This window comes from Myripristis murdjan, chromosome 22, assembly GCF_902150065.1.
Source record: "Myripristis murdjan chromosome 22, fMyrMur1.1, whole genome shotgun sequence".
Lineage (NCBI taxonomy): Eukaryota > Metazoa > Chordata > Actinopteri > Holocentriformes > Holocentridae > Myripristis > Myripristis murdjan.
The window spans coordinates 6692462-6707050 of NC_044001.1; the positions used below are offsets into that span (position 1 = coordinate 6692462).

Genomic DNA, 14589 nt, shown 5'->3' on the forward strand with positions numbered 1-14589 from the left:
AATCACCAGCAGTGCCTGAAAGGTTATCCCAGTAATTTGCTGGGAACCATGTGTGAAGCGGGCTTTACATTTTGGAGATGCGAGGCTTTTATCAGACGCCGATAAAATGCCATTTGACCCAGGTCTGCACACAAACCTTTATCTCCTTTATTCCCCACGCACAATAATCTGATTACTCTACTCACTGATCACGGACTTGACCCCTTTTCTCCACTCACCTGCATTCCTCTTTGCCGCTTCTTTCACTTGTGCCTCCCATTGCCTTTAGCCGGGACCCTGCCACAGCCTCGGCTAGTTAGCTTTCCTTATCGGATTAGTTTTGGCCCATTCGGCTGAACACAGCAAGAGCTAACAGCTGTACCAAATAAGAGCTGACAGCCACTTAAACCACAGTATCCTACTGTAGACGGGACAGACTGTACTGAAATCACATGGGCCTGTTCAGTATGTCTGCAACCGAGAGTGAAATAATTTGATTCTCCCTGATGGCCAAAACCACCGAGCTCATAAAACGCTCCGAGCTGCGGTCCAAACACTTTGAAGGCATGACTTCTGCATGATGAGGCCGTGTTTCAGAATGGAATAAAACAGAGATGCATGTAAGGGTGGCCTGAAAAATACCACTGAACTCCACTGAAATAAAAAATAAAGCTGCTGCAGACAGATGAAGGAGTGTGAATTAACTTTGTAAAAAAAGGCACGGTAAAGTAGCAACCACCAACACTGAGGTAAAAATAAGTGACAGTGAAGATGACAAGGCACAGCCAAGGTATGAGTGAAATTTCCACCTGATTTACATTTCCACACCAGGAATACCAAACTATTGCAACATAACAAGAAAAAAAAAAAAAACAGTTCTATCTACAAAAATGGGGCGGAAATTAAACTTCCAGGCATGATCTTTTTGCAGCAGCTCTGCCAAATGAGGATGACAGCAACAACAGTAAGAGCAACATCCCAATAGATAAATAGAGACATCAGATGGTGTTCAGTACCTTCCGGGGCGCAGGAGTCTGTCTCATCATATTTTTTGCAAGAGAAGAAGACACACACACACACACACACAAACAGAGTCAAGGAGAGACACACATACACACACACAGTCGCACCAAGGTGATAAAACAGGCAGAGAACACTCAATCCACAGGGCGCCGAGACCAGCTTTGAAAACTGACAGACGGATCAGATGGATGCAGCCGGTCCGGCGCACAGCGAACAGGCAGGCAGACAGACAGGGAAGCAGACAGACAGATAAGACAGACAGACAGACTCCAGCCGCTCAGCTCCGCTCAGGCTGGGAAGCTGCAGCAGTGCAAATGGCCGCGGCGATTTTTTCCCAGGCTCCCTCCCTCCCTTCTGCTATAGTCCTCCTCCTCCTCCTCCACCTCCTCCTCCTCCTCCTCCTGCTGCTGCTGCTGCTGCTGCTTTATGTCCTTTCTGCCGGCTCGCCAAGCGCTGCCTCTTTCACAAAAACGCGAGTGGCTCGGCGGTGCTGCCGGAGCCCGAGCCCTCAGCCGGTCCCCTCCCTTTCCGCTCTGATTAGGACTCTGACATCTCGCTGCCACAAGCTGCGGACCAGCTTCTGCTCGCAGAGACGCCGCCCCCTCCCCAGTCGTCCCCTTTCTCTCTCCTCTCCTCTCTCCTCTCCTCCCTCTCTCTCTCTCTTTCTCTGTCTCCCCCCCCACCCATTCGTCTCCCTCTCCCTTCTCACTCCGCTCATTGTGATTTGTCAGCCCAGCCAATGCCCTGCTCCCGCATTACATCACTGCACACCCTCCCCTTTCCCACCAACCCATCACCACTTCTCCCAGACAGATGGAAGGACTGGTGTGTTTGAGGGTGTGTGTGTGTGTGTGTGTGTGTGATGCAAAAGTAAGAAGTGAGGCAGTGAGCAGTGACTGAGGCCAGACAGAGTTACAGGGAGAGGATGTGAGCGAGCGGAGGAGGGGGAGGAGGAGGAGGGCAGGGCAGTGAACTGAGGTAAGAGGGGCAACTGGGTAGCAACACTGATGCAAGCCTCCCCCCCCGTATCCTAGCAACACTGGCATATTCCTCCTATGGGCTCATTAAAATGAGATTGTCATGAGACAATGGGGCTACCTTCTGAGCGCATATGGTGCTACGGGGGAGTGTGAATCCCCGGCTCAGTCTAAAATCCAAGGCGGAGTCATGTTTGGGTGGCGTTTCGAGGCAGGAAGTAGAAATGTTTAGGTCGTACGACTGTCTCCTCCAGGTACAGCACATGGCAGATTCCCTTTTAAGGCGAGGAGGCGAGGTTTCTTTGTTTGGCCGATTTTGAAGGAAGTAGGCAGTAGTCATTTCTTTCTCTTAAGTCTTTCTTTTTTTTTTTTCTAAGCTCATTTAAGGAGGAGATTTCCCCAAATAAGCAACTTAACGGTTGTGCTAAACAACACACATCTGACATTTTCTATACATTTTATGTGAAAATGAATACAGAATCACATCAGTTCAATTCCATTGTCTTTTTTTCTGGAAACTAATCAGGTTACTTTCACTGATCAGACAGAGGGTAAGCACTACTTACACTGAGTTCAAGGTTGTAACATTAAATTTGAGCTGCCTACTTGGGAAAACCTTTTTTTTTTTCTTTGTCATATTTAATACGATTTTGAAAACTCGAGATTTGCTACTTCCGCACGATTTCTCCCAATTATGCAATATAATGTCATCAGTACAGAAGATTTTAACAAGCACAGAGCGTCACCAGTGATATTACTTGTTATAGGTCCCTAACCAAGCTTCTCCACTCTTTCATCCACATTTATTCAGTTCATTTGTGAGAGGCTAGTGTTAGTATTGACCTTTGCTCTGGTGTTGTTGCTCGCTGTGATAGTTCAGAAACACTTTCAAGTCAAGATGTAAAGTCAGACTGATGATCTCTCCTACATGGTGTTGAATATAGCATTGTAGTCAGAATTCGGCATTAGGCATGTGACTTTTATTGATAATTTGTGCAAATTCTTGCAAACTTTGAGACAAAATAGGTCCCTAATAAGAAAAGGTTCCTCACTCGGCACCAAGGTGATAGGAAGCAGTTTGTACTATCCTCACTTATCCTCTGACAAACTGCTCGTCTTCAGCTCCACAGATTAAGGCCAATTTCAATAAGAGGTAGAGTAGTTATAGTCTATAAATTGATTATTAGGTTAATTCATTCCTAAATAGCGATGTCAGCGCCCAGGAGCCGTTTTGGTTTTATATCGTGATATCTTCCTCAGCCTCGGCTAATCTCCCTCCCCGTGTCTCTTCTCCGCTCGGAGGGAAGAGAAAAGGCGTCTAAGAGGATTAATTCAGCGGGGACACTCTACTTAGATGTGAGGTTTACACCCAAAGTACTTTCACAGCATGGGCATGAATATGGATGGGAAAGAAGTCATTTGAGATCACAGATAAAACTTTAAGTTATAGAAAATAGGGTTGTTGTTCCAGGCGGGGAAAATCAGGGAATCTAATAAATTACTCGATTAAGCCATGAAATATCTCAGTTATTCACCGAGTGTTTTATTTACTTTCCATTGTTCACTGCCTCAAATGATAAAACTGTATAATAACCTTGACAAAGACTAAGTGTGAGGTGAGTTTTAAATTTTGGTCAAGGAAGAAAATGTCATGTTATATTTATATAGGTGATGGAAATTCAACATTTTGTCATGGAAAGTCATGGAAAAGTTAGGGAATTTTAAATTGGACATAGTGGGAACCCGGCATGTAGGCGTTGTCGTGTTTGTGTGCAGAAGAACTGATGACAGAAAATGGTTTTGATATCGATGGGAGTAAAATAAAAACAAAAAGGAGTTCAGAAAACCGGCAGCTACACTAGGAAGAATAACAGCTTATGTGTATCCATTACAGAGCAGCTGTGGGAAATCTGTCTTCCTGAAATATTAACTAGCCTCTCCGCCTTTCTCTCCTTCTCCCCATGTCTTCCTCTCGCTCTCACTCTCTCTTTCTATCCACAGCCCAAGTGCTGCAACAAGAGGACATCCAGAGCACGGCTGATGGAGAGAGAGACGGACATGACTTGATGCAGGGAGCGAGAGTATCAGGTTCCCGCTTTCCCAGCACAACCAGGAAGGATCAGTGCCTCTAAGGTCACCGCCGCTGCATCCAGCCGCCTCCAACTAAACAAAAAGGGATAAAATTACTGCCGTAGCTGCACCAGCACAGCATAACGTAATGCAGAGAGTCCAGCCTTGGCAAAACGGTAGCAGTTATTACATTAGATATGAGAACAAATACTTCGGTGCCAGGCGGGAGGAGTTTCTCACATGGGACAAAAACAAAGAGTGCCAGAAAGTGCAGACAATTGCAGGAAAGTATATCAAAGTCATTTTAGTTTGGTTTTCTGTGACCGACAAGCCGACTGGCACTCCCTGCATTGTCCTGATGAGCTAAACCCCACCCACCTGGTGCACCATGCGGGCTAAAACAATCGCTAAGAATTATCTGTCCAGGGTCTGGATGCTTCCAAGAGGCAAAGCTGATTGAACATCTGACAAGCAAATCAAATGTTCAAATTTATTTGTATATCGGCCTAATTTTTGGTTTTATTCAAATTTTAAATGAACTGGAAAATCTAGGATGTAAAGACAGCACAGGGTTGTATCATGGCCTGTTGTGCTGATGGCTGAAGTTAGAGCAGTGTGTCTTGTGAAAAATTATGGCAAACATGACAACATGCCAATATGTTATATATTTTATCCATAAATGTCCAAAAACTAAGCATCTGAGGTTCTCTGTGACACGATAAACCTTCTTCACGTTTTTGGCTCCACTTCAAGAGGAGCTGCTGCAAAATCTCCTTTGGTGAGACATTTTCTGTGAAGGGATCATATTTGGGATTCACAACCTATACAGCTAAAATCCGACCATGACCGGGGCCATCTCAAACTCAAACTGAAGCAGTTTTTAAAGGGTAACCAGTCACCCACTCAACACTTTAAAGTACTATAGGTCTTGTGAGTGTCTGTTGGTAGGTTTTCCAATTCGGTTTGGCTTCTATTGTTCTTATTTCACTTCCTTTTACTCTTAATTTATGTACCCTGAAACCTCAGCAACTTAGCACTTTCACATCCATGACTATGAATTTATTAAACACTAGTTAATTCGCCCTTAACTTTCTGTGTTGATACAATGAAGAAAATTTCCAGAGGCACTTCTCTGTGCCGCCTGAACGGGTGCATCGGCTCGATGACCTTCACATTTGACCTGCTGTTATTTTTTTTGGCTCCACTGATGCTACGTGACATTCAGCCACCGGGCAGCACGGGGCTGCATGACAGAACAGGTGAGCCTGAGCCTCCCGGTCCGCTGCAGACCGGAGGAAGCCCCTGAGGTCTGAAGACAGACTGCTGAGCGGGAGATGCAGCACGGAGGATGAGGCTGAGCACAGCCGAGCTGGCAGGAAATCCATACTCTCAGAGTCTACTCTCTGCAGGAGGGACGGGGGGTGCTGGTGGTGGCGGGGGGGGGGCAGGTTCACCTTGGTCACAATCTGACATTTTCAAGACAGCGCAGCATAGGCTCGTCTCCACATTATGACTCAGCCGAGGTTATTAAAAGAGCACCAGACCTTGTGATGGACACCAAAGTGGCTCAAAATAAAGTCGTTAAGGCACAGGGAAGCAGCATTTCAATGATGTCTCATCTCCATAATTTGACACAATGTCGGGTTGCACAACACAGGGGGGTCGAGGGACCGTTCAAAATAAAAACAAACATGAAAAGTTGCTCAAAGGGGATTCTGAAATTTGTCTGCAACCATGGACTGGTATAAATTTGGATTCTTCAACATAAATACTATCAAGGGCACAACAATAGTGGCTTGGGGAAAAAAGAGGTGGTGATATCCAACCCATCATTTTCAAAAATCCATTTGCTGTTGTTCACTCGTACTCGTATTCGTCGTCTGCCGCTTATCCGGGGCCAGGTCGCGGGGGCAGCAATCTGAGCAGAGACACCCAGGCGTTCCCAGGCCAGCCGAGAGACATGGTGGGGCATGCCTGGAACACCTCCCCCGGGAGGCGTCCAGGGGGCATCCGGAACAGATGCCCGAGCCATCTCAACTGGTTCCTCTCGATGCGGAGGAGCAACGGCTCTACTCCGAGCTCCTCCCGAGTGACCGAACTCCTCACCCTATCTCTAAGGGAGCGCCCGGCCACCCTGCGAAGGAAACTCATTTCGGCCGCTTGTATCCGCGATCTTGTCCTTTTGGTCATTACCCAAAGCTCATGACCATAGGTGAGGGTAGGAACGTAGATTGACCGGTAAATCGAGAGCTTCGCCTTTCGGCTCAGCTCCTTCTTCACCAAGACGGATCGGTACACCGACCGCATCACTGCGGAGGCTGCACCGCTCCGCCTGTCGATCTCACGCTCCATCCTTCCCTCACTCGTGAACAAGACCCCGAGATACTTAAACTCCTCCACTTGAGGCAGGACTTCTACCACCAACCCGGAGAGGGCATGCCACCCTTTTCCGGTCGAGAACCATGGCCTCGGACTTGGAGGTGCTGATTCTCATCCCAACCGCTTCACACTCGGCTGCAAACCGCCCCAGTGCCTGCTGAAGGTCCCGTTTTGTTGTTGTTCATTTTATGTTATTCTACATTTATTCTACATTTAACTCCTAAGTCTCCTGAATGTTGTCAGACACTTATAATAACAATATGAGGCTGTCAGTGGTAAAGACAGGCACACTTAGCGGACGTAATCTCGCTCAATACTGGAGCAATTCCAAAAATATTAGTTCCTATCAGTCATTTGGACCCCAGAAGGTGCAAAAATGGGACACAGGTTGAAAAATGCCATAATTATCCCTTAAGGCACATTAACTGAAAATATTTGAGTTGACTTAATAAACACTTTAACTTAAATCAAAAAGTACATGTAATATGTAGGTAAGTATTTAAGTTCTGAAAACATCTTACTTTTAAGTTCATGAACATCAAAAAATGAGCACAACCAATTGCCTTACATTTTACTGCCAAGTTATTTGGGTTTATGGTGTATTTGATATTATCCTAAATGCAATCCAAGCCTAAATGCCGTGTGGCCATTTGTGTCACTTTTGCATTTTTGCAGGTTTTCTACGATGGGAGTGGCAAACTGTGAGATTTAGGATGCTGTGATGTTTTATTGGTGCATCTGAGAGGAAAGTAATCATAAAAAAACACTATTTTCTTAGAAGTAAATGTAAACTGGTTTTGATATGAAAATCTAATAGGAATTTTGTAATTTTCAGGGGGGTATTTATGAGGTGTACGTTAAGATATGGAGAACTGCTGCAGCTAACGATGCACATTTCTAGTTTGTTTTCACCATTTTCGTTTCATTGCGACTTCAACATGCTGCCAGACACACAGAGACACAGACGCGACGTACTGTGTGCCACAGCTGGACGAGTGCTGACAGATGAGAGCGGACAGCAGCGTGGTAAAATGACACGTGAGGACAGGTGACAGGAAGTGGGCGTGGCAGTATGAACGACACAGGTGCCATCTCTCGCTTTCCAAACGCCGCCCACTCGCTCTCCCACCAACACAGAACGGTCAGCATCACCATCACCAGGGATGAGGATATTTGGATGGGCTGCGATGACTCATGGGTAAATGAGGGTGAGGCCCTGTTGCCATGCAGCAGCGAGGCCATTCAGAGCTACGGTTACCACGGTTACCACGGTCATCATAACATTACCACTGTACCGAGGTTAGAGAAACATGCACCACCTTTTTGGGCTTCACTCCTCGCTGCGTGGTCGAAGGAAAGGAGGAGAGGAAGGAAAGGAGGAAGGGAAGGGAGGGAGGGAAGGAGGGAAGGGTGCAAAGGTGAAGGTTAAGAGGTCAAAGGTCAAAGAGTTCATCAGTGGCATGCTTGAGGTGATGGGGAGTGTAGTGCATCGACGCTCTCCATTTCGTGAACCACAGATTTAAATTTAAAAAAGTCACAAACACCACATTCTCTCTCTCTCTCTCTCTATCTCATTCACTCTATCTCTCTTTCTCTCTCACATCTTCATCTTCATCTCATTCACTTTTACCTGAACTACACTTGAAAAATCCTATTTAAAAATTGTCCAACGCACCGATTTGCTATTCAAACGGCCTGAAATGACTGGGATTATTAAATCTAAATCTGTTGATTATCTTCTCAATTGATCATTTTGTCTATTCGGTTATTTATTATTATTATTATTATTATTATTGTGTCTCTGCTCCAATATCACCAAGACACATACGCTGTACTGTACAATACATCTTTTTTGGTGGAAATACTCAAAATACTCAATACTCACAACATCTGTATATATACCGGTAATTCTAATATTTTTTTGATAATTGACTTCCAGTATAGGAAAAGGTCCTATTTACTAAATTTAATTTTTTCTATTTTTCATGTTCTTTAATGATTTCATTTTGGGGTATGTTTAATGTCACCTACATAAAAGATCCACCAAGTCAAACTGTTGGTACGTAAAAGCTTATCTGGCCAATAAAACTGATTCAGAGTGAAGTGATTGTGAGTTGATGTCTGCTTTCAAAGAGCGAATCTCTCGCTGCACGCTAAAAAAAATGCATGACCTCAACGCTCACAGAGGCAGTTAAAGGTTAAGGTGTTAATATTATGAAGAGGTGAACATTTACACACAAATCTGACAACAACAACAAAAAAAATGACTAGAAAAGACAAAACTGGAAAGACTTCTTCATGCTTCAGTTTGGCAAGACTGGGTTGAAAGGACTGTTGAAAAATACATTCACATCTTGTCAGAAGTAAATTACTTACAATTTTGGGGTTATATATAAAAAAAAAAAAGAATTTAAATTTAAAAAAGCTACTGGCCTCCTGGATTCAGTCTGGGTGTGAGCAGAAGGTTTGGATTGAGGTCAGTCTGCATTATTAACTATTAAAGCTGCATTTCTCGTGGGTATAAAATTTGATAATGATAATAATTTGACAGATTGAGAGTGTCTGTTCAGCTGTGGTGGTACAACACAAAGCATCATCCTCAGATTCATAATGATGCTGTGTTTATTTGCACTGTCCCAATTCAAATAAACAGACAGTGAGGAGCTGCTATCAGGTGACACTCAGACGTTATCGAGGCTGCTGTGACTCAGCACCGGGACGTCTTATCGGTATTTCTGTTTTTTTTTTTAAATCAATGGTGACACAAATCCTAAAAATATCACGGAAAAAATGCAACTAACATACACACGCACATACATCCAAGTTTGGTTTAATGTATTTTAATGGCAAGTAATTTTCCTTTTTTTTTCGTTTTTGCTACAAGACCCTCGTCCCTCTTACATGAACTTTTTCGGGTCACAGGAATATTTTAACATCTGATCCTGACACTACTCACTATTGGCTCCATGTTATGCTGGTGATCTAGGAATTAAAAGCTATTTTATTGATCTACTTATAAGTAAAGGAATTTTAGCATTTCATTTTTTTTTTTTTTATTAATTTATTTATTTTCTTCTGGCTGTACCGGCCAAAGAGATACTGGGACAACACTACTAAAGTTAGAAACATCACTGTTTACTCTAAATAAAGTGATGCTGGGCTGTGCATTAACTCCATCGCTTCTCACTAATAAAAACATTACGATTTTCTAAACAGATACTTGGACGTAGTAAAACTACGAGTAAATGTTTTTTCTCTTTACATATAATTTATTTAAAATTCCTCAGATAAATAAACTCTGTGTGTAGATCCTATAACCATAAATAAAGTAACCATAAAAGTTTTAATAAGAAAGGTAAAACTGATAAGGAATAGTTCAATCTCCAATGCTGAAAGAGATTTATGAATACACAGCGCCCTCTGCTGGACCACTTCATATAACAACATGTTCTCAAGTGGCAAACACTGACTTCATGCCACTATAAAACACACCACTGCTTACTGCAAAATATATATATAAAAAAATACATCTGTCATTTAAACAGAAAGAATTTTTCATTACATTTAAAAGGTCAAAAGCTTTAATACAATTAATATATTCCAGGAGTGGGGTAGATTAGAGTAACCAGCACAATATTTAGGAATTTGTTAGATAAAAAGCCTTGTTTTTTCTCTTAACCATCAGTGAATTTGTGATTAAAGTGCTGTGTGTGCTTATTCACAATACACAGCTGGATTTTATCACTGTAGTGTGTATGATGTGTGATCTGCAGTCTTTGTACCATCTGTGTCAGTGTGTATTGTGAAGCTGCAAACCGTGTACATGTCACAAACACAAATTTCTATATATAACTATTGCTTTTAGCTGTGATCAAAGCCTGCTGGTGACAAAAGAAATGCTAAAAAAACAAAAAAAAAAAGGGTCAGAGAGTGGAAGTTTCTATTTTCATTCTGTAAGCTACCAAGTTTCCTCCCACACGCCGATCACTGACAACACTTTGAAGTGAAAAGGGATGATTATTTTGAAAGGAGGCACTCAAAAATGGATAAAATATCAGGATTTGCTGTTGAGTGAGTGAGTGTGCGTTTACTGTACGTTTACGTGGATGTATGCATGTGTAAGTGTGTTGGTCATTGTGTCGTTGAGCCTTTTGTGTGTGTGTGTTTGTATGTGTGCCACCATATCTGCTGCTGATTGCCTGCAGGGGAACTTTGTGCCAGGCTACAGCGCTATCCAACTCACCAGTTTAGTGGACTTGGGCGTCTCCAGGATTTCTGAAATGAAAAGAAAGAGAGAGAGTGATTTAGACTCATTTATCATCCACGTCTAAGTCTAAAGTCCCACCAAGATCCTGCTTTAAACCGGCAGAGCAAACAGAGTAAAGTCAACATGCCATGATGTCTTTTCACCAGGTAACACCGCTCCACGCCACGAGTAAAACTCCCTGATTTCCTCACGACTTTCCATGCTAAAACGCTGAATTTCCATGATCTATTTAAGTGTTACATGACGTTGCTTTTCCGAGTCACAAGTGAGATTGAGAGTTCATATTAAAAAATGTATTGTTGGATTTCATTTAGCAACATAAATACTGGCTGCTGATTATTTTAAATTGAGGCTGAGAAAATACCATCACTTTTCCCAAGAAGTAATTAAATTCCCCAACTTTGCCTGCCTGGAATAGACTCTCTGTGAAATTGCCTGACCGATGGGAACGCTGTATTTTACATGATCGTCTGGGGGTCACACTCTTTAAGATTCGTTTTGACCTAAACTTATTGTGCTGCTGCACTTATGGCACGTCAAGGAGCATCAACTGAAGGTCAAAGGCCCAACATAAAACGTGCATTTCACTTTTATTTTGCCAAACCCTCTGTCCAAAAAGAGAGTGATGCATCGGGCGGCTTTTGGAGCAGCGACACCGCCCGAAGCGGTTTCCTCGGCCAATCCAAAGAGACGCCTTGTTGCCAGGTAACATGTGAGCAGACCCCCAGGCTCGTTTTCGGCCGTCTGTCCTTCGTGCACGATGCCCGCAAAACCGCACAATATGTGATCACCTTAACTCTGTGTGCCATCGATGCTCCTAAACAAGATCAAAATGCAGAGTGTACCCCCCCACCTTTTTTTTTTTTTATTTTTTTAAAAACCCAGCAGTAACCATGGAAACGGTCTGCTGGTACACTCACAGGCTCAGACTCCACCTCAATCTTTAGCTGGACCAAAATTTTTGATGAACAGATGTGGGAAAACATGGACAACGAAATCTCTTTTCTCGTGTTGAAGGAAAGGCCGGGAACTGTTTAGCATCTTCCAGTGCCATAACATTCTGATAAAAAGATATAACGTTAATGTGACACACTATTTTCTTGACTTAATTAATGATTAAAAAAAGAAAATAGCGACTGAAGTCTCTCACAGTATGAGACCTAAAACAGATCTGGGAATAATAATTGAAAATTCATGTATTTTAACATCAAATTACTACGCAAATCAATGTGATAAACATCAGCGTGATTATTTATGTGATTTTGCACATATTTTAAGATATATCATTACATAGGATATTAAAATTATTTCTTCCAATACCATAGTTTTGTCCACATCACTCCTGGCTTTCTGTTTTCATTGAGGGTGTCTATTTTTGTTTCACATGTAGGGTTATTTTACTTACATTTTTACATTTGGCTTGTTTTTTTAATCTTTTCTGTGTTATTTATATAGTGTTATTTTAATTATTACTTGTTTTTATTGTTGCTGTTTTTGCATGGACCCCCCCCCAGGATGATTAGTGGCCACTCTCTGGAAGCTAACGGAGATCCAAATAAAGAATAAAGAACAAAGAACAATAAAGCTTGAAGTGATTTTAGCGCCTTTGAGGTTGTTTGATTGTCTACCACTCACCAATCATCACACCCCAAATGTTAAAAATATCTCACATCATTTTTATTCTGGTCGATTCTTCCAGAGAGAGAGAGAGAGAGAGAGAAAAAAAGAGCGAGCTAACACCAAACATCCCCTGTTTACTTTTGTCATCAAGGAGGTGGAGCTGATTCAAGCCGGCGCCTCAGTTTGACATTTCACGTCATCCGGTTGGCGCTTTGGTGCAAAGAGCCTCACAGTGCCATGAGCGCACGAATTTATTCAGCACGGGAGGCACAACCCCGGCCCTGCTGGTGCGACGCTCTGCCTGATCAGGGGCACACAACCACGGTGAAACAAGACGGCGTCCTTGTAACGAGATATTTACCCAAGCACAGGGCGTTTCAGGCCTGCAGCTGACACCCTCAAACAGAGGGACTTAACACTGAGGGAGCGGGTAGGTTTACACCGTCCCGCTCAAGGACACTCTGACGGGACAGGGGGCTGCTCATGGGCACTAACAGGCTGCTGCGGGGATTGAACCTGTGACCGCTCGCTTGCTGCTCCACGGGGAGTTGATTCAAGGCTTGGGCTGATATCCAATTATAGTGAATATCTTAATATTTGCTGTCATATGTGATCGTTTCAACATACAATTTTGCTTGATGTGCAATTCATGTACACAAAACATTAAATTTTAGTAGAATTTCGAAAAATACTTTAGAATAAACTAATATAATTTGACAAATATTGCGATTATTTAAAAAAACATTGAATATCTTAACATTTCAACAGGATCTATCACCATAATAAAGTGATAATTCGGATTCTTACCCATATATTGGTGGGTTTGTGCTGCTGCATGGTGATACAGCGGCAGTGCTACGGCAGAAAGTAGTTCCACCACTTTGGAAGCCCCAGGGTTGAAAAAAGTGTTGATAGTCAGACGAAGACAAATGTGTGTTGTTGTGCAACCGTCAAAACAATTTTTCAGTGTTGAGTCGCCGCTCAAAGTCGCCTTGTTTTCTTGTCTGTATCTGTTAATTAACCAAACTCGATGGATGCATCACACTCACATAGAGCAGGAAATACCACCAGATGGGTAAGAATCTGAACTATCACATTAAATTTTGAATATCGCCCAAACTTAAGGCTGGGAGTTTGTGTGTTTGTGGTTATGGTGCACGTTTCATATTTTGGATTGGCTCTTCGCCTGTTGCTCCCGCTGTGTAGATTTTTAGAGTCACGCTTGTCTTTCTTCTAATGTGATTTTCAGCTGCTTTGCTGCAAAAGCAGTTTCCCCTCGGGGGTCAAATAAAGTTGCAAGCCGAGGCTGAATTTTGCTTTGGTTTGGGATTCCAACACATTTTTTATTATTATATATTTTTTTTTAACGATCTTCGTTTCAGGGAGGTTAGGACCAACAAGATTTCACCAGATTCTCTTTTATAAGCCAAAGACCGACAGAATACAGACACCTGCTAGAGAACACTGGCCAAGGACAAAACCATATGCTCCTGAGTATGTGTGTGTGTGTGTGTGTGTGTGTGTGTGTGTCCTTACCTCTTTTGGGAACCTTGGCAGTGGCTGGCTCAGGTGTCTCAGGGGACGTTGTGTCTGCCCCATCATCAACTAGCTGGATCTGAGAGACAGACAGACAGACAGACAGACAGATAAATAAATAAATAAAGGACATGTATTCTAATATTTAACAGGCTTCCACCGTCCACTGTTTCATTTCACCGGCCATCGCCTTCAAAACAAAAAGTGACACAGGCAAAAAGACAACGCCAAATGTTAACGGGGGCAGAGAAACAACTGGCTTGTTTATTGATGTTTGCTCAAATACGCTTCTCGCCAAGTGGATCGCAATTTTCTCAGTTCCCATAGCAACCTTTGCAACTCGGTGCAGGGACGCTCAGGGTCAGCCAGTCTTTTTAGCTTTTTAGCTAAGCGAGAGACATATTAAAGGGTTAGTAGTAGAGAAATCTAATCAGCATAAGACCTGATCTGTGTGTGTGTGTGTGTGTGTGTGTTTGTGTGTGTGTGTGTGTGTGTGAATGTGTAGTGGCAGAGAAACGCATCCCTATAATTTCATCCTTCAATGAATTCGACCTTGAAAACAAATAAAATAGGCCCTGAAAAAACAGGTTTATGTCTTACTCTGACCTTCTCCTTTGCCAAACCCTTCTCAGGGAGCAAGACCTGGCAGAAGCTTGTTATCATTTTGAAGGAAAAAAAAAAAAACAGTGTGTATTTATTAATCCGTCCAGACTTGTCAAAGGCAGGCTGGAATCGCAT

At 42.9% G+C, this 14589-nt stretch overlaps 1 protein-coding gene across 3 annotated transcripts in view; it reads right to left on the reverse strand.

Moving 5' to 3' along the window:
- The window catches only part of dctn1b (dynactin 1b), a 53400-nt gene that overhangs the window by 28519 nt on the left and 10292 nt on the right, over positions 1 to 14589 (reverse strand). For 2 of the 3 annotated variants that reach the window (XM_030044250.1, XM_030044248.1), the window contains exons 3-4: positions 13852 to 13930; positions 10672 to 10703 (exon numbers count right to left, since the gene is read on the reverse strand). In XM_030044250.1, the coding sequence (XP_029900110.1) occupies positions 10672 to 10703; positions 13852 to 13930 (111 nt within the window). Of the gene's footprint in view, positions 1 to 995; positions 1014 to 7723; positions 7769 to 10671; positions 10704 to 13851; positions 13931 to 14589 lie in introns of all 3 variants that reach the window. The other variant, XM_030044251.1, reaches the window with a different exon arrangement.